Source organism: Notolepis coatsorum (genome assembly GCF_963971535.1).
Source record: "Notolepis coatsorum genome assembly, chromosome: 12".
In the NCBI taxonomy this organism is placed as follows: Eukaryota; Metazoa; Chordata; class Actinopteri; order Aulopiformes; family Paralepididae; genus Notolepis; species Notolepis coatsorum.
Genome location: NC_140176.1, coordinates 95,788,033 through 95,811,373, shown reverse-complemented (window position 1 = coordinate 95,811,373; position 23,341 = coordinate 95,788,033). Strand labels below are relative to the sequence as shown.

The following is a 23,341-nucleotide window of genomic DNA, read 5'->3' as shown; positions in this document are numbered from 1 at the left end:
ACTATCCAATGGCACTTTTAACCTATTGCTAAACTAACGTATTGATGATAATATACATTCTACATGCTTTTGTGACATGTTAATACTTTAAAACGTTTGACAAAAAAATCGCAACTTATATACAATATTAAAAAAATATATGGATTTATGACCAGATGTCATTTTTTGGGTCGGTACCGACCCTGTGGGGGGGCACTTCAACTAAATAACATTGCTGATTTTATCTTGCACATAATCTCGCACGTATCCCAAAGCAAACGCATTGATTTAGTTTGACAGTTATTGAGAGTAAATGAGTTTGAATATGGCCACCACCACTGATGTCATCGGGGGGCATTGCATCTGTGTTGTGTTAATTTACAGCTCCATGAAGTGACACAGTAGCGGTCCCTGTAAGACCAGCTATTGAAATTTTTTTTCTTCTACATAATTTCAGATGTAATTAAAACAACGCAAGGATTCAATGTCCCCGGTGACATCGCTGGTAGCCATATATTAAACATTATTTACTCTCTCAATAATAACTTGTCAAACAAAACATTTGTGCAACCCCATTTTCTTGATTTTTTTGGATGTGTTTGAGATTATGTGCAAAATAAATCTGTGATGTGCCCCTTTAACCGTCTCTAGTGGTAGTCAAAGGGTTAACCGTCTCTAGTGTGGTAGTCGAAGGGTTAACCTTCTGTAGTATGGTAGTGAAAGGTTAACCTTCTGTAGTGTGGTAGTGAAAGGTTAACCTTCTGTAGTGTGGTAGTGAAAGGTTAACATTCTATAGTATGGTAGTCAAAGGGTTAACCTTCTGTAGTGTGGTAGTGAAAGGTTAACCTTCTGTAGTGTGGTAGTGAAAGGGTTAACCTTCTGTAGTGTGGTAGTGAAAGGGTTAACCTTCTGTAGTGTGGTAGTGAAAGGTTAACCGTCTGTAGTGTGGTAGTGAAAGGGTTAACCTATAGTATGGTAGTGAAAGGTTAACCGTCTGTAGTGTGGTAGTGAAAGGGTTAACCTTCTGTAGTGGTAGTGAAAGGTTAACCGTCTGTAGTGTGGTAGTGAAAGGGTTAACCTTCTGTAGTGTGGTAGTGAAAGGGTTAACCTTCTATAGTATGGTAGTGAAAGTGTTAACCTTCTGTAGTGAAAGGGTTAACCTTCTGTAGTGTGGTAGTGAAAGGGTTAACCTTCTGTAGTGTGGTAGTGAAAGGGTTAACCTTCTGTAGTGTGGTAGTGAAAGGTTAACCTGTAGTGTGGTAGTGAAAGGTTAACCTTCTGTAGTGTGGTAGTGAAAGGTTAACCTGTAGTGTGGTAGTGAAAGGTTAACCTTCTGTAGTGTGGTAGTGAAAGGGTTAACCTTCTGTAGTGTGGTAGTGAAAGGTTAACCTGTAGTGTGGTAGTGAAAGGTTAACCTTCTGTAGTGTGGTAGTGAAAGGTTAACCTGTAGTGTGGTAGTGAAAGGTTAACCGTCTGTAGTGAGGTAGTGAAAGGTTAACCTTCTGTAGTGTGGTAGTGAAAGGGTTAACCTTCTGTAGTGAAAGGGTTAACCCTTTGTCGTGTTGGAAGTGAAAGGGTTAACCTTCTGTATTGTCGCAGTGAAAGGGTTGAATGAAAATGCTAAATTCTGCACGGATGTTGACTGTGTGTGAGAGAGAAGGCTTGTAGCAAGGTTGAAAATTAGTTCTGGGAAATATGAGTTCTCTCCCGAGGCATAATTATGAGAAAGTGACTGTGAAAGATATACCTCCTCCTCTCTGGGACTCGAAAGTAGTTTAATAGGCAATGAATCTGTGTGTAGTATTGGACCTATAAATTATCTCTTGACTAGTTGTGTATGCTGTAGCTAATAAACGCATCAACACGTCCTCTTAAAGGGGACATCTTTATATATCAGAATTTCAACCTTGTGCCAGAGCTGTTCCTGTATGTAAGTAAAAAGAGAAAATGTGACTTGTTGGAACACGTTGTTGGAACCAGGTTGTGTTGCCTGAAGCAGAAGTTGGGAGCATTTCTATGGAGTATGTTATCTAAAAAAAACAAAATCAACAACTTCCTAAAATTGGTGAATAGATTTCACAATGTAGGGTGAAATGTCACATCCTATTTAGCACTTTAAGATGAGCCCGGAAGGTTGAGGCCTATGTGTGTGGTTTGTGTGTGTCTGAGTGCGTGCGTGCGTGCCTGTGTGTGTGTGCCATCAGGCGGTAGACTGTCAGGCTCTGCTTGCTTTGTTTATAACTCTTCAGAAGCGGTTGGTGACGGAAACAGATAACGGAACACACCCTTGGCCTCGACTCTCGCAGACAAACAACCGCGTCTGTCGCCTCTTCCCCGCCCACTTGATATTCAATTATGCAGAATCCCATCGATGTTCACAACGGGGGGGGGGGGGGGGGGGGTCTCTTCTCGCGCTCGATACTCGAAGATATAACCGATAACTGTGGCTCCAGTGCTTTACGTCTCACGTTTTGACCTCTTGATCTCGAGCGTCCTTTTCTTTTCTTCTGCCCAGGCAGGTGGGTTGCTAATCACAGCAGCAGAACGCAGAGGTGCCGTGTCAGAGCGCAGCAGATGGGAAGTCGTCGCAGAATGCGGCCGTGTGTTGCGTGTGAATGCCTGAAGCTCTTGGAACAATGGGGGCATTTCCCTTTTTAACGCAGCGCACATCTGCTGAAGAGCGTCATGCAGGACGTCATGTTTTCTTTCTTCTTCCTACAAACAAAACAAAATGAATCGCTCTTGACCCTGAGCCTTTAGGCCGACCGTCGGCGAGCCACACAAGGTCACTACCAAAACAAAATAAAGTTTCTTTTTTAAGTTTCTTTTTGCCAATGAAACCTGAGAACAGTTGGGGGCCCTGTTCACTGAGGCGAGAATGGCAAGGGGGAGGGACGACCTGAGTGCGCACACACACACACACACACACACACCGTCCTCCCTGGTAAAGTAACTGTGAACGTTGTTCCGTGTGTGTGTGTGAAAGCTATCGACGTCCTCGCCTGACTCGAAGACTCTGCCGCCGGGGCCGCGGCTAATGGCTTCCTCCCTCCCGCCAGTTCCGCCACGCTTTACCAGAAACAAGTGGGATGAAGAAGAATACCCTTCACAAAGTCAACCGAGCACGTCGACACAACCCTCATGTTTTGGCCTTGTTGCACCGACGAGCGCGGGGAAACAAAGACCATAATTAGAGACGGTGTATGGAGGTGGAGAAAACCCAGACGCGGGCCACGGAGCCGAGTTTGTTTTCTTTCTCTCGAGTCACTCGTATGTGATTTCAGGTGTTCATTATCCCGTAATGACTCGCTTATTACGAGCGCTTGAGTCGGGATTCCCATTGTGGTCGCGTCACGTTTGAAGTGAATGTAATCGCTACAGATGCACGTGTGTGTGTGTGTGGGAGGAGAGTGCATGCTCGTCCAGCCATGCTGCATGTGTAACTCTAGACGACTCTTAACCCTTTCACTACCACACTACAGAAGGTTAACCCTTTACTATCACACTACAGACGGTTAACCCCCCCCCTCTTACTTCTCTCTTCCCAGCGATGGTGAACTGAGCACTTCCAGGCTGCTGGTCAATGGCACGGGGACGACCTCGAGGAGGGGAGGGCCCTCGTTTCTCCAGCACTCTGCGGCGGCATGGAGGGTCAACTCGTCGCTGGTGCACTTGATCAGGTGAGAGGGGTACAGGTATTGATACTGGCTTAAAGGTCCCCTATCTTATCTTATATAAATGGCATTTTCCAGTGGTTTGCATTGTTTTCTAGCACTGTGGGGTTGTACCAACACTGACTAGATGTGAAATCTCGACCCAGTCCCGTTTCTTCAGTTCAGCTGAGACAACCCACCCCCCCCCCCACCCCCACTGAAACGAGCCATTCTGATTTGACTCACTCGCTGACGTGAATAGGGGCCGATCTGCCACCGCCCGATGAAATGAAATGTATTGAAAGAAACCTTACAGAGGTGTTCCATAGACTCACAGGAATTGTGTAAAATCGCCCGAAAAGTGATTTTATTTACTTTCCATGGGACCTTTAAAAATACGGGCTGTGTTGACACGGCCCTTACCGGTGTTGTGGAGCTCTTGACACGGCCCTTACCGGGTTGTGGAGCTCTTGACACGGCCCTTACCGGGTTGTGGAGCTCTAATACAGAACAGGACTCGGTCCAACTGAGACGAGATGAGGAACTTGTACCTAAAGGGAGGATACTTCTGCCAATTGGTCGGGTGTTTGGCTGGAAGAAGGCTGATGCTGACCACAACACCTACTCCAACACAACCTAACGTTACATGAGAACCAAGAGAGGCAGAACACAACAAACCTCCGCCACCACCTAACGTTACATGAGAACCAAGAGAGGCAGAACACAACAAACCTCTGCTACCACCTAACGTTACATGAGAACCAAGAGAGGCAGAACACAACAAACCTCCGCTACCACCTAACGTTACATGAGAACCAAGAGAGGCAGAACACAACAAACCTCTGCTACCACCTAACGTTACATGAGAACCAAGAGAGGCAGAACACAACAAACCTCTGCTACCACCTAACGTTACATGAGAACCAAGAGAGGCAGAACAGAGGGAGCAGAACAGGGAGAGACAAAAGATGTCCGCTACATGGAAGGCAAGTGTTGAAAGCCCTGTTGAATGTCACTTCCAAATAAAAGGAGAAAAGAAAGTTCTCTGGATTGTCGAAAAGGAATCGTGAGGCAGGTGGTTATTTTGTTTTTCATCAAATGTACAGAAAACTCACTATCAAGTTCAAGTTTATTTGTCATAATAAAATACAGAATACTTTATGATGAAATGCTTGTTTCTGTATGCGCCCCTGAGATTGTGCTACATACAGTAAAAAAAAGTAATTAAAAAAATAATAATAATAATTAAGAAGTAAGTAAAGGAATGTTCAGTCAATCTACATGTATACAATACAGAGTAAAATGAGTAACAGTGAGGTACAATGCAGAAATGAGATGACGTACAAAACTTACGGTAGGGTGCAAATGAGGTATGAATGTAGTGCAAATCTCTTTAATAATAGATAATATAAAGTGAGTAAGGTGAGTGTTTGTTTAAAGTGAGTGTGTACATGTGGATGTGTGTGCAGTGAGTGTAGAAGATGCTGGGTTGTTGCATACGTTGTGTCATTGTCATTGAGCATCCTGATGGTATCATGATATATATCGTTATCGAGATATGAAATCACCCATATCGTGACGGAAGATTGTGTCCATATATCAGCCTGGAGACTGCTAGCAAGATGATTGCTTGCGAGGCTGAACTTGCACAAGTACAGTGTGTTCTTATCTCGGTGAAAGAAAATGACACGTCCTCGAATGCCTGGCTCATCAATTCCAACAGTGATTTGAAATCTCTTTGTCGCCCCAATGTCTCGCTTCCTTTCTGCGTCGCTTTGCCTCGGCTAGAACGCAAGAGATTTCAGCCGTGCTTTTGTTTTTATTCCTGCAAGATATTTTGACTCCTTGCTCCATTAATCTGGGCCACTAGCACATTTTCACAGTAGGCCTTTATTACCCTAATGGGAGTGGAACAGAACAGAACAGTGTTTGTGTGAGCCTGTGTATAGAGGGGGAGAGGCGTTCTGACTGAGACGAGTACATAACCAGGAGACTGGAGCACTGGGGCATGTTCTGAACGAGCAGAATCCGTAATGTTTAAAGATGGAATAGAAATACTTTAATCATCCCGAGGGAAATTTGACACTACAAACAAATCGCTCACAGTATACATTTAGACAGAACAAAGTCACGAATAGGAATAACAAAACAAATTGCCTAAGAATAAGATGATAATAATAATAGAGTACGGACCGGGATTCACATTTCGTATGTTATGTATATACATTCTAGTATAAAATATACAGTAAAAATATACAGAAGACAGTAAGGGTAATATTGTGTTGTTTCAAAAGTAAGAGTCCAGGAAGATGGTAACTGTCACCCTGTGCTCAGTGATGCAGTGAGGCATAGAGATGCATTGTAAAGTCTGATGGCTGTCGGAATGAAGGACTTCCTGTGCCGTTCAGTGCTACATTTAGGGAGTGTTAGTCTAGCACTGAACATGCTCCTCCTGTCTGCAATGATGGCTGCAATGAAGAAACAAACTTGCTACAAACTCATTCGGAGACGAGAACGAAACCGTGCCACCTGCACATGCATCCGTCTGCTTGGCCCCTGGACGTGCTCCTTGCAGCGTTCTCAAGAGCCACTCATCCCCTCGACTTCCATACTCGACACTGCACTCGCTCGGGTCCTCGGCAATACACCCGCCAAAAACGTTCAAAAGTTCATCGTTATAGCACCGACGTCTGACCAAATGGCACCAAACCAAAAACCCGCAGAGTGTGAAGTTGATCGGACGACCGGTTCTCTAGACGGGACGGACACGGACTACAGGGCCACCATCTGTCCAAATGGCCCCGACTTCGACACTCCTCCGCAATTTAGCCGCAGAGCGCGAAGTCGGTCGGACGAGCGGCTCTCGAGATATGCGATGGACGGTCCGACGAGACGGGACGGAGACTCCTTCCTTTAGTTGTATTGAGGATGCAAAAAAGAAAACGAGCATCGGGTAAACAGTGCCCCGTTCTGGGCTGAGGGCTCCAGTAATACGTCATATTATCTTGTAACGGCTGCCTCGTCATCCTCATCGGCATGGGTGGAGTGATGTACAAGAAGTAGACGGTGTTCATATCAGTATTGAGTTTTATACTGAAAACGAGGTTTTGTTTTAACTTTAGATGAGTCATACACTATTAAAAACGTTTTTCCGTTGTCAGAAATGAGCCATCGCTTGTGATATCCAATTATACCCTCAAGTGTCTGTGTGATGAGGGCAGTGTTCTGACCCTCTGCCATAAAAACACAACAAGGTCTTGACATTTAAGCTTGCATGTAGGTGGCTCATTTCGCAGCCAGACGACTTCTCTTTTTTTATTGGGGAAATGTGCTTGCCATGCTAATAATAGCAACCAACCTGCCCCCTTCTCTCCCTCTCTCTCTCCCTCTCTCTCTCTCTCTCTCTGACTCTTTCTTCCTGCGGCCTGGGGAATAGTCTAAGTAGGGCTCGGCTGCAGCACACGTAGTAGCCCCTTGAGACAAAGAAAATGGCTAGCTGCTCAGGAGGCAAAGAACTAAAACACTATATAGAAGCTTTTTAGCTAAAAGCTGATTTTTTTTTAGAAAATCATTCAGACGCAGACCTCTTTCCTCGCCCTGTGTGAAGTGATTACAGAAACTAATAAAGTTATTGCTGTTTTTGAAGTGCCAACGAAAGTGTGGGCCGGTTTACAGTATTTATTATTCTAGGTTTTCCCCCTTCCTCGACTCGTATATACACACGAGCTCGAGCACCTGTAGAAAGCACGTGTTTTTAAGACGTGCTCATCTCAAGACTTCCCGAGACGGCTTGTTTTTACGCTCTGGGTGTTTTGTACATATTTAGATCTTGCTCAGCGGGAGGGTTGGGGAAATGGCACATCGTCATCATCCTCATCCTCGTGGCAGGCGGTTAGTGTTGCCACGCAGAACTCAAAAGGGTCCGATGTTTTTCTCGTATATTGCAGATGCACATTGTCTCTCTGCATCTTCTGCATTCCAACTTCTGTGTGTCTTTTCTGACCACGGAGAAGTTAATTAAATGATCTGTATTGATTCCCGTTTCAAACTACAGGGTTTTCCGTACAAGCCATTGTGAATGTGTTCCATCACTCGGATGACGAGAGCTATATGAATTGAAAATGGGGGACCCTGATGGAAACAAGACAAACGTCTTTCTCAGGTCTGCATCCCCTTAACAATTGTATGTATTGAGCCGTACTGTATTGTACCCATTCTGCAATCTGTTAAATAAAGTTTTCATTCATTCATTCATTCATTCATTCATTCATTCATTCATTCATTCATTCATTCATTAGCTTTGACTGGGATTGAGTGACTCTAAGTTCTCTCTCTCTCTCTGTTTTATGATGGTGTGTGTGCTGGGCAGTGTTCAGAGTAATTTATTTATTTATATATATATATATTAAGGCTGTCAAAGTTAACGCACAATTCTATTAACGGCACAATTCTTTTTAACTCTCAATTAACTTTTTCAAATCTTTTTTCTTATCTTATTTTTTAATTTTTTTTACTAGACTTCACTCTGGTGTATTATTGATACTCTCATTGATACTATGTTTCTGACTCAAAGTGTGTGTGTGTGTGTGTGTGTGTGTGTGTGTGAGAGAGAGATAGAGAGATGAGGAAGGGGCAAGAGAGAAAGAGAGCCGAGTGTGTGTGTGAGAGGGAGAGGGACGGTGTGAGTCCTCAGCCCTTGTGTGGGTGAATGTAACAAGTTCCTAACGTTTTCTTTCCCCCATTATTTCATGCACACTTTATTCATTGTTTTAAATTATTATTTTCTTAAGTTATTTTGTGCATGTTGATAAGAGTATTAAAACTTGGAACTTGAAAAATATCCGTTTAAGGTAGATAAAAAAAAATTAAAACTGCGATTAATTTGCGATTAATCGCAAGTTAACTATAGACGATCATGCGATTAATCAGATTAAATATTTTAATCTATTTGACAGCACTAATATATATATATTAGTCCACTCCACCCCACTATCTAGTCTTTACTGAGAAAGAGAGCAGAGGAGGCGACGGAAGAGCAGGTGCAGGCCGGATTCGATCCTAAGCACGTAGAGGGGATTAACACATACTGTGCTGCTAACTGAGAGAGGCAGGGGTCTTAACAACCACACATCTCTCTGGACACAACAACAGGAAGGACATTCTCCGTTTCCTGGACGCAGAGAGGGACATCTCGGTGGTGAAGAGCAGCTTCAAGCCCGGCGACACCATCCACTACGTGCTGGACCGACGCAGGACCTTCAACGTCTCGCGCACGCTGCACAGCCTGCTGCCGGAGGTCTCGCCGCTCAAGAACCGCCGCTTCAAGACGTGCGCCGTGGTGGGAAACTCCGGCGTGCTTCTCAACAGCGGCTGCGGGAAGGAGATCGACGGTCATGACTTTGTCATACGGTGGGTGACTCTCTCACTTCCTGTTTCCTCTGTTTTGGTTTTGGAGTGTGCACCCTACCAGAGATGTCTTAACTAGGGATGCTCGATATTGGCTTTTTTACCTATACCGATATTGTCCAACTCTTAATTTCCGATACCGATATCAACCGATACCGATATATGCAGGGTTTCCTCCCCCAAAAAACAGAATAATTTCAGGTAATTAACATTACATATCTCTTGTTGTGGAATTAACACAACATTATGCATACTTTTGACAATAAATAAAATCAGAATTTGTTCTTACTTGCTTGCCTGGGTAAATAAAGGTTATAGAAATGTAAAATAAAAATATGAAAACCGCTACCGATATTTTCCGATATCACATTTTAATGCCAATATCGGCCGATAATATCGGACATCCCTAGTCTTAACCCTTTACTATCACACTACCGACGGTTACCGTAAAGGGTTAACCTTCTGTAGTGTGGCAGTGAAAGGGTTAACCCGCTGTTGTGTGACAGACTGGCAGTGAAAGGGTTAACCTTATACAAACTGTCTTGTACAAATTCATTTGGTTATTGAGTTGGAGAGTTTTGAACGCGTCACATATTCCAGTACCATTTTTTAATACAGCACAGTGAAATGATGCAACTGAAAAGAAATTCAAACTCCTTCTGCATGTGGCTTCCTACGAGCTGTCAACTACTCTTTATCTTTCATAAAATATTTTTCTCCTAACTATATTTTATACATGCATAATATGACGTTGCACATTACAACGCTTTCACTCTATAACTCTCAAACCAAATTATAATTTGTACAAAAAGGTGTGCAGTTTTGGGATATGTGTGAGATTTATGGGTGGACTAGAGATCACCATACTCTTTTGGGTGGTGTGTTCCTTTAATATACCACAGGGTCCTCTTTTTAGCCCTGGCAACTGCCTGACCTCGTGACATCCCAACGCTGACATTTTGACAACATCTCAAGAGGCGACGCTTCGGTGATAAATCAAATCAAATCAAATTTATTTATTTATAAGGCCCGACAACACACGTTAATGTCCCCATGGGCCGTACAAGTCTTCTTTAAACAAGTCAAGAAGAAAACAACTAAGTCAAGAACAGAACAAGAACACCATAAAGGTCAAAAAATGTAAGATAAATGCAAATAAATGAAAGAATGCAAGCACTCCCAGACATACCCCACGCGAAGGTAAGGAAAAACTCACTAAAACCTAACAATAGGGAAAAATGCTCCACAGGCAGTGTGGAGGAGAGAAACCTTAGAAGGGCCATTCAAGGGGGGATCTCCCTTCTTAGATGTTGGTGATAGTAGTGTTGCAGACGGACAGTTGGTAAGCATGCATTCATGTGTGTAGTGAAACACAGATGAGTGCATGCAATAGCAACTGAACATTTTGAAAGATTAAAGATAGAGCTAATAGCGATAGCAACTGAACATTTTGAAAGATTAAAGATAGAGCCGAGATCTATTTGAGGCACAGGGGCGGCGCAAAGAGGGTATAAAAACCAAATACAAGCTCCCAGGTCCCCGAGATGCCATTAGCTTCGCTTTACACCTCCGGAATGGGTGTCGTACTTATAGGAAGACTCAAAGTAATGAGAATATTAGCCGTCGTTATCTAATGTACATTAGGTGGATATTTAGGTGAGCATGTATGTGTAACGGCTCTTAGCCAGAAACGCAGTCAAATAATTGACCGCGGCTTTTTAATGGGTAGCCCTGAACTTTTATGTTCCCCGCCAGGCTGCATTAAATAAAGTGCAGATTCCACTGCTCTCTTGCCTTGTCAAGTGTTCCCCATAAAATATGAGATTATTATTATTATTATATTACAGCCCGGTTCATTAGTCATTTAGTCGGCTTCCCGTGGAGCGCTGCTTCCATTTAGTTTTGGTTTGAAATGTCCTTTTACGCGGGGGGGGGGGGGGGGGGGGAGCAGGGGTGTAAAAAGTACCCAGAAATAGTGAAAGTATGGGTACCATCTCAAAATGTATCCGCAGGATTAATAACGTTAACGTTAGTTCGGCCAGAGAAACAAATATACTAATTAAAATGGTTGGACCTGTGAGATCTTGTACTTTGTAGGTCTGCATTTTAAATGGAAGGAGTAAAAAGTGTTGGTTTTTTTTTCTCTGAAATGTAATTGAGTACAAGTATACAAACCTAATAATACTCGTAAAGTACAAATCCCCAAAAACTACTTGAGTAATTGTACTTTGTTACAATACTTAAGTACTTTGAATGACGAGTAGCGGTGAGGTACGCCGTCTTGAATGACGAGGTGTCGACGCAGACGCTTTGCGCGACTCATGAATAATTCTCTGTGACTCGGGTTTGAGCTGCGCAGCGTCGTGTGGATGAAGAAGCCGAACACTTTGTAAATCTGCTTATTAAGTTACAGAGCAAACTGTTCCTACTTTGTTCCTTCAGGATGAAGGCGAACGTTTGAAGGTGTGTTTTATGCGTGTGTGCGATAGAGAAACCCAGTCTTTCACTCCTCACTGGTCTTGTTCTTCAAAAACAACACTGTGGCATGTTTTGAGGGTTTGTTTTTCTTATCCACCAAATATAGGACAATGTTCCCTCTCACTTAAAATAAGATGATCCTTTTATTAATCCTCTTGGGGAAATTCAGGTGTCAAAGCAGCATGGGGGGGGGGGGGGTACAGAGCTTCACAGTCCAGTATCTATATACACTATAGATACATACAATAAATACTAGTGCTGTCAATCGATTAAAATATTTAATCTGATTAATCGCATGATTGTCCGTAGTTAACTCGTGATTAATCGCAAATTAATTGCATTAAAAAAAATGTATCTACCTTAAACGGATATTTTTCAAGTTCCAAGTTTTAATACTCTTATCAACATGAGTCAACAAATGCTTGCTTTATGCAGCCATTTAACACAAAATGATGACCCTCATGCATTGCAAATTTGCATCAAATTCAAAACAGAGTGATGCACAAAATAACTTAAAAGAAAATAATAATTTAAAACAATGAATAAAGTGTGCATGAAATAATAGGGGAAAGAAAACGCTCTCTTTCTCTTTTGCCCCTTCCTCATCTCTCTCACCCCCCCCCCCCCCCCATCTCTCTCTCTATCTCTCACACACACACACTTCAGAAACAAACATAGTATCAATGAGAGCATCAATAATACACCTGGGTGAAGTCTAGTATAAAAAAAAAAAAAAAAAAAAAAAACGAAGTTAATCGTGAGTTAAAAAAAAAATAGTGGCGTTAATAGAATCGGGTGTTAACGCGTTAATACCGCGTTAACTTTGACAGCCTTAATAAATGCAATATAAAAAAAAAAGGATGGTCCAGTGAGTGAGTGCACGTGGATATGAGTTCTCACGTCCCGAGTTCTGACAGTGATAGTTCTCTTGACCACAGAGACGGCCGCCGAGCCCTTGGTTATAGAGCCTGATGGCTGTCGGTATAAAGGACCGGCCCAGGCGGATTGTGGTGTGTGTGGTGGTGGGGTGGTTGAGTCTTTGGCTGAACGTGAGAGGGGTTCTCCAGGATGGCTTCTAGCTTTTTCCTCAGCCACCACCTCTAGATTATCCAGCTCACCACCCACTACGGAGCTACTTGCCACAGTCTTGGGGGGGGGGGGGTCGAAGCCTAATGGGTAGAAAAGCGAGCTTGTGACTGAAGCTACGTGGGGTTTTAAAACCCAAGGTTGTGCCGTGAAAATGCTTTTGTTTTAAAAATGGAAGATGTGGAGTGTATCCCAACCCTCTCGACCCCCCCTGTGGGACCGCTTCCCTAGACCGGCCCCTCCTCTATGAGTAAGGTGTGTCAGTTTAGCCGGCTCCCGGTTTAAATCATTCCTAGTGAGATCATTCCTCTCCGGAGCCGCCCCCGCATGCCGTTCCTCTCTCCGGAGTCCAGACTGCTCGGCAATATGCTCCTGAATCTTCCCGGCAGACTATCTGGAGTCTTGTTTATTCCACACTTGGCCTCGCGCCGCATCGGCGATGAATAACACGTGTGTTCTCTGGGCAGCTGCCGGCACCGTTGCCCAGGCGTGTTCCCTCTGGTGAGGGAGGGGGAGACTGGAGGATGGCATTAGTTATCACCCCTAAAGATGAAGCATGCAGCTGTTGAGTTGGGGTGGAGAGAGAAGGCATCCATGGTAGGGATGTGCATGACTGACCACAACATTATTATATAAATGATATAGCATGACTGACCACAAAATTATTATATAAATGATATAGCATGACTGACTACAAAATTATTTTCGAATAGTCGTGCCAGTCTCCACATTTGATTTTCATGTTGAAAAAAATATATATAATTATTATAATTTATTCATTTTTTTTTCTTTTTTAAGTGAAGCAAACTATTCTTAGTTAATACATTTTTATATTTAGAGGCACATTTTTATATTTAGAGGCAGCCTAATTTTCATAGCCTAATTGATCTAAAATATGCACATGCTACTGTTTCCGTTGGTTCATTAAAACCGGTTGATAGGCCAAATGCAATGCTGTTATCATAGGCTACGATGGTGAACAGTGTCATTTTGATTTATTGGCTACGATGGTGAATGGTGTCATTTTGATTTATTGTCTGTCAGCTGAGCCGATCGACGTCCTGAAGGATTATCTGAAGTGCCTATTGATTTTAATGATCCATTCTATTAAAAAGTAACTGAATTTAAACAAACGGAAAATACAATTTAGTGTTTTCGAATATTCGGTCTTAAGAACAGTAGACTATTCGAAAATGATGTCATGCACATCCCTAGTCCTGTGTTCCGCACAATTCCCGTCAATTTGGACGCGCCGGTTGAAAGTAATTTGTCCAATCCTGTGTGTAAAACGGTAAAATGGTCCAAAAATCCAAAGTGCTTTTACAATTTTTGGCCCTCACGTTTCTTTTTTTACCCGTTCACTCACACATTCGCACACCGACGGCGGAGGCGACCATGCAAGGTGTCAACCTGCTCATCGGGAGCAGTGAGGGGTTAAGTGTATTGCTCAAGGACACGCTGCCCGGGAGGAGCGGGAATCGAACCCGGGAATGACCGCTCTACCTCCTGAGCCACTTGTGTGTGTGTGTTGACCCGATAGTTACCAGTGTGTGTGTGTTGACCCGATAGTTACCAGTGTGTGTGTTGACCCGATAGTTACCTGTGTGTGTGTGTTGACCCGATAGTTACCTGTGTGTGTGTGTTGACCCGATAGTTACCTGTGTGTGTGTGTGTGTGTTGACCCGATAGTTACCTGTGTGTGTGTGTGTGTGTGTTGACCCGATAGTTACCAGTGTGTGTGTGTGTTGACCCGATAGTTACCAGTGTGTGTGTGTGTGTGTGTTGACCCGATAGTTACCTGTGTGTGTGTGTGTTGACCCGATAGTTACCAGTGTGTGTGTGTGTTGACCCGATAGTTACCAGTGTGTGTGTGTGTTGACCCGATAGTTACCAGTGTGTGTGTGTGTGTTGACCCGATAGTTACCAGTGTGTGTGTGTGCAGGGAGCGAAATTAAAGCCCGCCAAGCGCCATTTGCGGGCAGATTTTACATTTGGCGGGTGGGACTGAGAGGTCTGTCCGCCATGTGGCGGGCAACGAAATAGTCATGTGAAAACCGTTCGAATAACATGATCCAATTCTTAGCGGAGTTCTCACTCGCTGTCTCAAGCACACAGACATGCAACGCGCTGCTCCTCCCTCCTCCAGCCCCTCCCAACCCCATGTAAACAGAGAGCAGGCCATGTGAGCCGCGCGGCGCGTGAGCGGCGCGGGGCGTGGAGCGGGCGGTTTTGACGTGAGCGAGGAGTGGGTTTTAAAATGAGTCGGCGCGACGTCCGGAGCGAGAGTTCTCCTCCGCTCCAATCCACTCCAGGCCGCTCACAGTGGTTTAACACTGTTGATGTAATATATACATTAGGGGTGGACGGTATGGTCTAAAATTTATATCACGGTATAATTTGAAGCATAGACGGTAACGGTATATATCACGGTATCAGTGTTTCTGTTAGAATAATTTTTTTTGCCTGATAGGCAGGCTATATAAAGAATGACATCCTCAAGGCATGTAGATTTATAATATTTTAACTTAAAACTAGGCTACTTTTGCGTATAAAGTCATTATATTCCAAATAAAATAAGTCCCGAGTCGAGACTCCTGCTCTCATTGCAAACAGCGGGGCTGGATGCTGGATTTTGCTAGAAGCATATGTAGCTGCAGAGCCGCAGAGCCAGGGGCTCTTTCAGGTCTGGTCACAGGCCCGCTCAACAGCGCCCCCCCACCCAACGGCTGAATTGCCAATGGCTGAATTGGAGTATTGCACAGTGCAATACTCCAATTCAGCCATTGGAAATTCAGCCGTTGGGTGGGGGGGCGCTGTTTGACGGGCCTGTAACCAGACCTGAAAGAGCCCCTGGCTCTGCGGCTCTGCAGCTGCATGCTATTCGCAAATCCACTGCTGCAGCCGTCCTCCCGCTGCAGCCGTCGTTATCATAACACTACACACATATCGTAATGTTTACAGCAAACTGTAGTTGATCACCAGGTATGTTTTATTAACGTAGAATAATTCATATAAGAAAAACGATAGGGAAATATCTTACCTTTCTCTACTGGTTAAAAATGCCAGGAACTGAAATTGAAACTTGCTGTGCGCCGCGGTGATATGTGTTTATTATGAAATGACAATTGCGTGTTGACACGCCCACTGCGCGAAGCCTCCTAAATAACTTTTTCCAGTTTGCACATATCGATTATCTATGACTAATTCTATCTATTTTTAGGGGCAAATGCGATTGAAATAGTCGCGCTGTGGTTACATGACGTCATTGCTATTTTAGAGCTGCTCTACCGGTTACACGGTATAGTCAAAATCCATACCGTAGAGCAAATTAATACCGTATACCGTTTATACCGTCCACCCCTAAATACATGCAGTACAATGCCAAAGCAACAGATGGCGATGTACAAACATGAAGGCCATTTTCAACCAATGAGAAGGGTGAACCTGTGATATCCTGTTCAGGCTTTGTCACTCACTCCTGTTAGAAAAAGTATCGACGCCATTGTTGTTGTCGTTAGCTTACATGCTAACGTTAATGGCAGCGACCATAGCATTGTGGCTCGGCTAGCCTATCATCGCTTAATAGAGCTAGTGAATGGATAAACAACGTTATTTGTGACTCGACGTGACCAAACCCGATTTGATCCGGTGAGAAACAAGTGCCAGAAAAGGAACAATTGTCTTGCTCTTCAGAAAATCGAAAAAAATCGAAATCTGTTTTTTTTTACATCTTTGAAATGTCAATAATGTGTTCTCTTATTTGCTCTTATTTGCAAACTTAAATACAACTTGTAAATGAGGTAATTATTGTTATATAGTTCGACAGTATTGTCTCTCAATACTGTGGAAAAACTACAGGTGAGGGGATTTACGTGTGGGTCTGTCAGCTTAACAGGTACTTAAGAGGTGTTGAAACACACATAGCCAAACGCTCTCCTTTCTTAGCAGGGAGAAGAACAATGTTTATACACTTTATCTTAATGTTATAAGTTATAGCAACGCAACAAACGCAGTGTCCTGTCCATATAAAAAAGATTAAAAAAAAACGAGAGTCCGCGCGGGTGTATTGTCATTAAATTAAACAACATTAAAACACATTTAGAATGTCACGAATTTGATGAGCGAACGAATTTAATTCGAGTGAATTTATTGCAACCTAATGGTATAAGAAGTAAATTCATTCAATAGGGAAACTCAAAGAAAATAACAAACAAGTTATTATTATTATTATAGGACGCGTTGGTTGTTGTTGTAGACGAACGCGCGCTGGCAATTCATTTGATGACAAGACAAACGTCTTTCTGGGTCTGCATCCCCTTAACAATTGTGTGTATTGAGCTGTACTGTATTATTGCAACTTGGCTTGAATCCGCAGCAATAAGCCAGATAAACAAAATTGTATTAACGCGCCTCGTTAAATCCTCCGCCGTTTCCTCTCTCTCAGTGCTCCACTGTCCGGCTGGCTGCTCTGCCTGTCTGTCTGGCTACTCTGATCCAATCACATTCAGCGTTTCTCCCCCCCACCCACAGTCTGCGAATCAGAGCAGAGTAGGGCGGGTTTTCACGGAATGGAAAGTCTCTTTGCTTGTGAAGAGTGGCAGAAACCTTTCACTACCACACTACAGAAGGTTAACCCTTTCACTGCCACACTACAGAAGGTTAACTTGATTGATTGATTGAAAACTTTATTAACAGATTGCAGAATGGGTACAATACAGTACAGCTCAATACACACAATTGTTAAGGGGATGCAGACCAGAGAAAGACTTTCATCTTGTTTACATCAGGATCCCCCATTTTCAATTCATCATAGAAAATAATGTTATGAATGCCCGAAAACATTTGTGATGTCACAGTATGATGTCATAATCAAACATTCTAGAACATTTGTGTATCTATTCAACAATTCTCTCACAGCTACAGAAGGTTAACCCTTTCACTGCCACACTACAGAAGGTTAACCTTTAAATCTAAACATCTAAATGCTTATTGATGTAGCCTTTCCTTCAGCCAATACCTTGACCCCCAACATTACATGGCTTATGTGAGGCTTCCAACAAACCTTTCACTACCACACTACAGAAGGTTAACCCTTTCACTGCCACACTACAGAAGGTTAACTTGATTGATTGATTGAAAACTTTATTAACAGATTGCAGAATGGGTACAATACAGTACAGCTCAATACACACAATTGTTAAGGGGATGCAGACCAGAGAAAGACTTTCATCTTGTTTACATCAGGATCCCCCATTTTCAATTCATCATAGAAAATAATGTTATGAATGCCCGAAAACATTTGTGATGTCACAGTATGATGTCATAATCAAACATTCTAGAACATTTGTGTATCTATTCAACAATTATCTCACAGCTACAGAAGGTTAACCCTTTCACTGCCACACTACAGAAGGTTAACCTTTAAATCTAAACATCTAAATGCTTATTGATGTAGCCTTTCCTTCAGCCAATACCTTGACCCCCAACATTACATGGCTTATGTGAGGCTTCCAACAAACCTTTCACTACCACACTACAGACGGTTAACCCTTTCACTACCACACTACAGAAGGTTAACCTTTCCTTATAATACATTTACATTTAGTAATTTAGCTTTTAGACTTACAAGGCAAATACTTCAACTGCCACAACAACTTGCCACAAGACAGAGTCATTGCCATAACAAAAGAGCCTGATGCAAGGTGTTAATGTCCCCAGAGAGAGGGGGGCCATGGAATACAATGCATTCTGGGTAGGGTTGTAGTTGATTAAATCACAGGTGTGAACCTCTCCACAAGTTCGAAGACCATTCATCTCTGAATGCGTTTACTGATATCTCCATGATTCATAGGATGTAGCTTGAAAAATATCCCACCAAAATGTTCAAGTGATGGCTTATTTTTAAGGTATGAATCTGTACTTTCACAATATGTAAAAAAAAAAAAAAAAAAAAAAAAAAATGAAGATCCCTCAACATGACCCTGAAGTCCATACCTGGTCACATTTAACATTGCAGAATGGGTACAATTACAATGCGGCTCAATACAAACAATTGTTAAGGGGCCCAGGGGGTGTAGACTGTTGTAGTTTGAGCTAATTTACACCATGCTCCAAAAAAAAAAAAATCTGCTGAGCGATCTGGCGCCGGGAGCGCTCGATTCAAGGTGAGCGAGCGGAGAGCGACTTGGGGGCGGGGTCAACATGAGCGATTAGCGGAGCAGACCAAGCTTTAAAGAGCGAAGAGCGGATTTCTCGGCCGTGCCGATCCGCTCACGTGGCCTGACAGAGAGGCTAGAGTCGGGCCGGGCAGTCTGCTGACTGCTCTAACGTTAGCTACCGTTACAAAATGACCCAGTCAACTATTCACTTTTAGTTTAATACTGAGGCATTGTCCGTTATCTAGCCGGCTAGCTACTGATAGCAACAAATGCTCCAGCAAGTCTAGTAGTGCATAATACCTCCGTTGGATAGGTAGCTACCTAGTACACGTTAGCTCCAGTAGGGTCCAGCTGCAGCGCCGGAGAATCCTTGCTGGAGCTGGAGGCTACTCGAGTATACACACAGACAGTGGAGCTGTTTGCAGATAGCGAGCATTTTGACTTTTTGTGTGGTGGCGATAACGTTAGCTACCGTTACAAAATGACCCAGTCAACTATTCACTTAGTTTAATACATGAGGCATTGTGTAACGTTATCCAGCCGGCTAGCTACGGATAGCTCCCGACATCAACAAATGCAATAGTCCAGTGCATAATACCTCCGTTGGCTAGGTAGCTCACTAGTCACTACGAAATGTCGCAGTAAACTAAATAGTTCACTGAGACGTTGTCCCAACGCCATCCAGCAGTAGCTACAGAAAGCTCCTGACATCAATGTCCTACAACAACAACATGCGTATTCGAGTCCCTGGCTTACATCGCTGCTGAATAGGGTCCAGCTGTAGCTCAGGAGAATCCTTTTGCATGCTGAATGTAGCGTTTAGGGACCAGCTGCAGCGCCGGAGAATCCTTGCTGGAGCTGGAGGCCACTCGAGTATACACACAGACAGTGGAGCTGTTTGCAGACAGCGAGGTGGCGATGTCTCGCAGATAACACAATCACAAGTATGATTATATAATATATATATTTTATTAAAAAAAAATTATATAAAAATGTTTTTATCAAAAAAAAAGTTGGCAGGTAAGAAATATGCTTGGCGGGTAGATTCTTCCCATCTACCCGCCACTGGCCGGTGAGTCAAAAAGTTAATTTCGCTCCCTGTGTGTGTGTTGACCCGATGGTTACCAGTGTGTGTGTGTGTGTGTGTGTGTGTGTGTGTGTGTTGACCCGATAGTTACCTGTGTGTGTTGACCCGATAGTTACCTGTGTGTGTGTGTTGACCCGATAGTTACCTGTGTGTGTGTGTGTGTGTGTGTGTGTGTGTGTGTGTTGACCCGATAGTTACCAGTGTGTGTGTGTGTGTTGACCCGATAGTTACCTGTGTGTGTGTTGACCCGATAGTTACCAGTGTGTGTGTGTGTGTGTGTTGACCCGATAGTTACCTGTGTGTGTGTTGACCCGATAGTTACCTGTGTGTGTGTTGACCCGATAATTACCAGTGTGTGTGTGTGTTGACCCGATAGTTACCTGTGTGTGTGTGTGTGTTGACCCGATGGTTACCAGTGTGTGTGTGTGTGTTGACCCTATAGTTACCAGTGTGTGTGTGTGTTGACCCGATAGTTACCAGTGTGTGTGTGTGTGTGTGTGTGTGTGTTGACCCGATAGTTACCAGTGTGTGTGTGACCAGATGTTGTTCTCTCGACGTGGCTCTCAGTCGGTGTGTATGCGGCCTCTCTCCACGCACGCCTTCACAGATGGTAATCTCGCATCGAACAGGCGACGAGAAGGAAGCTCACAGCCACGGCTTGTCGGATGCCATATGGAGATTTGAAGCTCTCCGTTCTCCACGCCTCGGCCACCGGGGGGGGGGGGGGGGGGGGGGCCTCTGTCACACGCTCCCACTCCTCCCCACAGACGGGGGGCTTCTGTCACACGCTCCCACTCCTCCCCGCGTCGCTGATTGATTTAGGCAAGCATGCTCCGACGGCAGCTTAGATCCACTTTCTCTCATTATACCAATTTGGATGTCGGCGAAGGGTAACCGAGCACCTGCACTGACAGAGGGGCGTAGAGAACGAGAGCCAGTGTATTAATAATAATAATAATAATCATAATAATAATAATAATAATAATAATAATAATAATAATAATGGTGATGATGGTGATGAGCTTCATTTGTATAGGACTTTTCAAAATGGTGTTTAACCCTTTCACTGCCACACTACAGAAGGTTAACCCTTTACTATCACACTACCGACGGTTAACCTGCTGTCTTGTGGCAGTGAAAGGGTTAACATTCTGTGTATTGTCGCAGTGAAAGGGTTAACCGTTTCGTAGTGCAGCAGTGAAAGGGTTAAAATATATATATATAATAATACAATGATGGATGATTAATCAAAGCAGCAATGAAATGCCAAGATGTAATCTAAACATTGAGAAACGCTGATATATCAATCCCTGTCTCCTGAGCCTTTCAGCCATTGTCTGGCCTGCTGCCAGTGAATGGCAGCCATTGTTGAGCCGTTGTGACCACAAGGTTTGCTGCTACACAGTGGTGGTGAAAGGAGGGCATTTACACTCGACATTGGAAAAAGCTTTCGAGTGTCTAGAAAAGCGATATATAAAACACTGGGGCGACAGTGGCTCAGGAGGTAGAGCGGTCGTCTGGTAATCCTGAGGTTCGATTCCCGCTCCTCCCGGGCAGCGTGTCGGAAGTGTCCTTGAGCGAGACACTTGGCCCCTAATTGCTCCAGATGAGCAGGTTGGCACCTTAAGATAAGATAAGATATTCCTTTATTGATCCCCTTGGGGCAATTCAAGCATCATAGCAGCATGAGGGGGAGGTACAGGTATGGGCAGGGTGATAGTAGAAGGCATAAATACAGTTATTGATTTATTTAGTTAGTATTGTACTTGTGATTGGAGCCTATTTGTGTTGTGATTTTGCAGATATTGAGTTTTTATTATGTTTCTATTGTTTTGTTATTACTCCAATGGTTTAAGTTGTTAAAATGTGTTTGGACCCCAGGAAGAGTAGTCTCTCACCCATGGTGTTGTGGACTAATGTGGGATCTATATAATAAATGATATGTACATAACAAACTGGGAAAGTTTCATAGTGAGATCTACTAAAATTTTTGTTTTGCCTATTTGTTCATTTGACCGCCCCCCCCCCCCCCCCCCCCCCAGCTGTAACCTCGCCCCGCTGGCTGAGTACGCCTCCGACGTGGGCCTGAGGTCCAACTTCACCACCATGAACCCGTCGGTGATCCAGCGGGCGTACGGCGGCCTGCGTAACGAGTCTGACGCGGAGCGCCTGGTGCAGCGGCTCCGCATGCTGGAGGACAGCGTGCTCTGGATCCCCGCCTTCATGGTGAAGGGCGGCGAGAAGCACGTGGCGCGCGTCAACGAGCTCATCGTCAAGCGCAAGCTGCCCGTGAGGACGGCCTACCCCTCGCTGAGGCTCATCCACGCCGTGAGGGGGTGAGTGTGGGACCGGGGGTGAGGGGGGGGGGGGGGGGGTGAGTGTGGGGACCGGGTGGGGGGGGGGGGGGTGTGTGAGGGGGGGTGAGGGGGGGGGGGGGGGGGGGTGTGAGTGTGGGGACCGGGGGGTGGGGGGGGGGGTGAGTGTGGGACCGGGGTGGGGGGGGTGGTGGTGAGGGGGGGTGAGTGTGGTGGGGGTGGGGGACCGGGGGTGAGGGGGGTGAGTGTGGGACCGGGGGTGAGGGGGGGGGGGGGGGGCACACCGGGGGTGAGGAGGGGGTGAGTGTGGGACCGGGGGTGAGGGGGGGGCAGACCGGGGTGAGGAGGGGGTGAGTGTGGGGACCGGGGTGAGGGGGGGTGAGTGTGGGGACCGGGGGTGAGGGGGGGTGAGTGTGGGACCGGGGGGAGGGGGGGTGAGTGTGGGGACCGGGGTGAGGGGGGTGAGTGTGGGACCCGGGGTGAGGGATGGACCGGGGATGAGGGGGTGAGTGTTATTTATCAATGACCTACCCGATGCATGCCATAACACCAATGTCCAAATGTATGCTGACGACTGTGTATCTTTACATCTGCAAAATCAATACAAGATGCCTCTGCAACTCTGACATCTGCAATGACCCATGTTCAAGACTGGCTAACAAAATCATGTCTTTCATTTAACACCAAGAAAACAGTGTGTATGATGTTCACAAAGTCACCAGTAGAGGTCACTCACTCTAATGTGTTTCTGGGAGAGGAGGAGCTGGACATTGTAAATGAGTTCAAGTATCTTGGGGTCACATTGGACTCTACATTGACCTTCAAAAGTCACGTGAAGAAAGTAACAAACACAGTCAAGTTTAACATCGAAAACTTCAGGCAGATCAGGCCCTGCCTACCAGTTAATGCTGCAAGGATGTTTCTGCATTCAATGATTTTATCACACATTGAGTACTGTTTTATCAACTGGTCTCTTTCATATGTCACTACTCTTACACCAATAGAATTACTGTACAAGGGCGATCAGGTGGCGTAACGGAGATTGCGTTCATCACCAAACCCCGGAGCGCTAGATTGCCCTGTTCGAATCCAGCTCACAGCTCCAGGGTTGTCACCAGCTTGGCTGGCCGTTCACACTAATACAATTGGCTGTATTAGGGTGGGAGAAGCTGGCGGGGT

General features: G+C 44.6%; 1 protein-coding gene across 1 annotated transcript in view; it reads left to right on the top strand.

Moving 5' to 3' along the window:
• The window catches only part of st8sia4 (ST8 alpha-N-acetyl-neuraminide alpha-2,8-sialyltransferase 4), a 41,730-nt gene that overhangs the window by 2,813 nt on the left and 15,576 nt on the right, over positions 1-23,341 (top strand). Inside the window, exons 2-4 of the mRNA XM_084326128.1 lie at positions 3,528-3,659; positions 8,784-9,041; positions 21,890-22,183. Coding sequence (XP_084182254.1) covers positions 3,528-3,659; positions 8,784-9,041; positions 21,890-22,183 — 684 coding nt within the window. The remainder of the gene's footprint in view (positions 1-3,527; positions 3,660-8,783; positions 9,042-21,889; positions 22,184-23,341) is intronic.